Source organism: Rattus rattus, chromosome 10 (assembly GCF_011064425.1).
Source record: "Rattus rattus isolate New Zealand chromosome 10, Rrattus_CSIRO_v1, whole genome shotgun sequence".
NCBI classification, from domain to species: Eukaryota; Metazoa; Chordata; class Mammalia; order Rodentia; family Muridae; genus Rattus; species Rattus rattus.
Window position 1 is genome coordinate 34,449,098 of NC_046163.1, and position 2,613 is coordinate 34,451,710.

Here is a 2,613-nt window from a genome sequence, read left to right on the forward strand (position 1 = left end):
TTGAGCTGACCCAGCAGCCAGCATGGGGCGGCCGAGTGCAGGCCCCTGCCACATTGCCTTGTCCTTGTTTCTGTTGGAGTGAGAAGACAGCCTTGCAAAAACAACTTGGGAGAGTTTATTTGAGCTCACAGTTCACGGTACAGTCCACCGTGGCGGGACTCGGGAGGGCAGTCAGAGTTTGAAGCAGCTGGTCACGTTGCATCTGAAATCAGGAAGGTGAGGGAATAGCAAATGTTTGTGTTCAGCTGATGTTCCCCTTATATAGTCCAAACCCTGACGGGCGCACAGTGGGTGATGTGACACACAGTGGGTGGATCTACCCACCTCAGCTAACAGGACCGAAAGAATGCCTGCAGGCATGGCCAGAGGCCAGACTCCCTACTGGTTCTTATCACATTTTGAGAATTCAAATTACCCATCATTCACAGAGACTGTGCTGACACACCGCAGCAGCTGAATCCAGCCCGGTTGAGAAAGTGGCTTTCAGGAGAACTGAGGCCACACTCTTGTGTAAGGAGCCCTACCCAGTGAGCCACCGGGACACGGGTAAGTCTCTTCCACCCTACTCCCACGCCTGCTTCACTGGTGCACAGCAGAGCACAGCATGATCGTCTTGACCCACCAGAAAAAGCTATAGCTAAAGTGATGTGAACTCCGACCTCCGACCCCCACCACACACACACACACACACACACACACACACACACACACACACCTTCCACTTGGGAAGACTACCCACTGCTCCTAGTCAATGCGGGCCTCCACCCATTCCTGACTAAAAGCCCTCAGGATCAGCCCCCAAGCATGTCTGCTCGCCCTCCATGCATCTGGCATAGAGTCTGGGGAGTCCTGCCCAGGGCCCTAAGTGACAACGTAGCACACCTTGGGAAGGTGGCTGCAATGTTGCCGTTGCAGAGGGGACTGTGGTGTGGCTAAGAGGCCACATGGTTGCCGCTGGCACTCATGGAAGTGTACGTGGTGGTTAATGCAGTTACAGACTCCACCCAGTTGTGATCGTGTGATCAAACGTGTATGTGTGTCAAAGGGTTGGTGGTCCTTGGGACTGGTATGGTTACAGATTGAGGGAGGAGGAGGTGGCCACTCTGACTCCTTCCTTTATCACAGCCCTGACACCTGACACCAACACATCACAAAGTGGCGCCAGGCTGTGCCCAGGCAAGCAAGGGAAGGGAAGGGCAGAGAAAAGAGATTGTTTTCTGACAAACCTGTGGGGGAGGGACGCACACAGGCTCCCAGGCCCTGATGTTTCCTCTCTGCTGCTGTTGAGGCCTCTCCAGCACACCATGCAGGTCATTTAACCGGAACCAAGAGTGTTTTAAAACCCTTGAAGGTCTCCATGCCCCAAGGGAACACTTTACTGAGCAGAAAACAACCGGACCCTGCACCAGCCACAGCCCCGAAGGGCACAAAGCAAGCCCTCAAAGCGGTACTGCTCCCTGCCTGGCTGGGACCTATGGAAGGCACAGCATGTCTCTTGTCTCTGTGAAGAAAAGTCTAACACACTATCAGAAAACCACCCCCCCCCCCAGCCTATGGGGAATGAATGGGAGAGGTGTTACATTTCACCATGCACTCTTTTGTAGATTTCGACTGTGAGACTGTGTTTTAACATGCTAAATGTTTGCCAAGTCTCTGGAGGTTGAGCTGGGAGGGCTGAAAGTTCAAATCCAGCCTGGGCTACCAAATACTAGCTTAAAGCCAGTCTGGGCTACATAACAAGGCCCTGCCTTAATAAAACCAGCAGTGACGACCTCCCTACGAGAACATGCCTCTTGCAAAGGCTCTCCTTCATTCCTCTCCAGAAGAGGAGAAGAGGAAACACAAGAAAAAGCGCCTGGTACAGAGCCCCAGTTCCTACTTTATGGATGTGAAATACCTAGGATGCTATAAAGTCCCCAACATCTTTAGCCAGGAGCACACGGTAGTCTTGTGTGATGGCTGCTCCACTGTCTTCTGTCAGCCTACAGGTGAGAAAACTGAGCTGACAGGATGCTCACTCATGAGGAAGCAACACTAAAAGCACCTGATTCAAGATGACTGAGAACTATCTCAAGAAACACATTTTGGGAGGAAAAAAAAACAAGAACAAACAAAAATCTAGTCTGACCGCCAAGGGTGAGTGTGGGACCATGAAAGGCACCCTGGTTCCTGGTCAAGCTAAGGCTAGAAGCCCCGGTGACCCTGAAGGGACAGACAGTAGGCATTTCGCCTGACTCCCGGGCACCAGGACCCTGTCACTAGCTGCAGCTCTCCATAGATTTGTGGCCATCGGTTACATGAGGGCAACTCCCCAACCCCCTCCACAGGTAGAAGACTTGACCACAGGTCACTTAGGCTCAAGACAGATCTCCATTTTAATGAGGTACCTACAGGCCTGGAGGCTTAGCCAATGAACTTTCCTTCCCAGACACTCCTCCCTGCAAAGGTATTTAATCTCGGGCCCACCCTGAGAAGTGGGGTACAGTTTTACACATCCACTTTCTGCCATAACAATAAATGCCTTAAAACCATGGACTGCCTCTTCTCATCGGGATCCACCGTGCAGAGCCATGGAGAAGACCTTCACCTATAGAGCCTTCTAGTCTCCCATAG

At 52.1% G+C, this 2,613-nt stretch overlaps 1 protein-coding gene across 1 annotated transcript; it reads left to right on the top strand.

Moving 5' to 3' along the window:
• Window positions 1-1,786: 1,786 nt before the first annotated feature.
• On the top strand, window positions 1,787-2,038 carry LOC116911397 (40S ribosomal protein S27-like). Its single transcript, XM_032915357.1, has one exon. It carries the CDS (start codon window positions 1,787-1,789, stop codon window positions 2,036-2,038), a length of 252 nt encoding a protein of 83 aa, XP_032771248.1.
• Window positions 2,039-2,613: the final 575 nt, after the last annotated feature.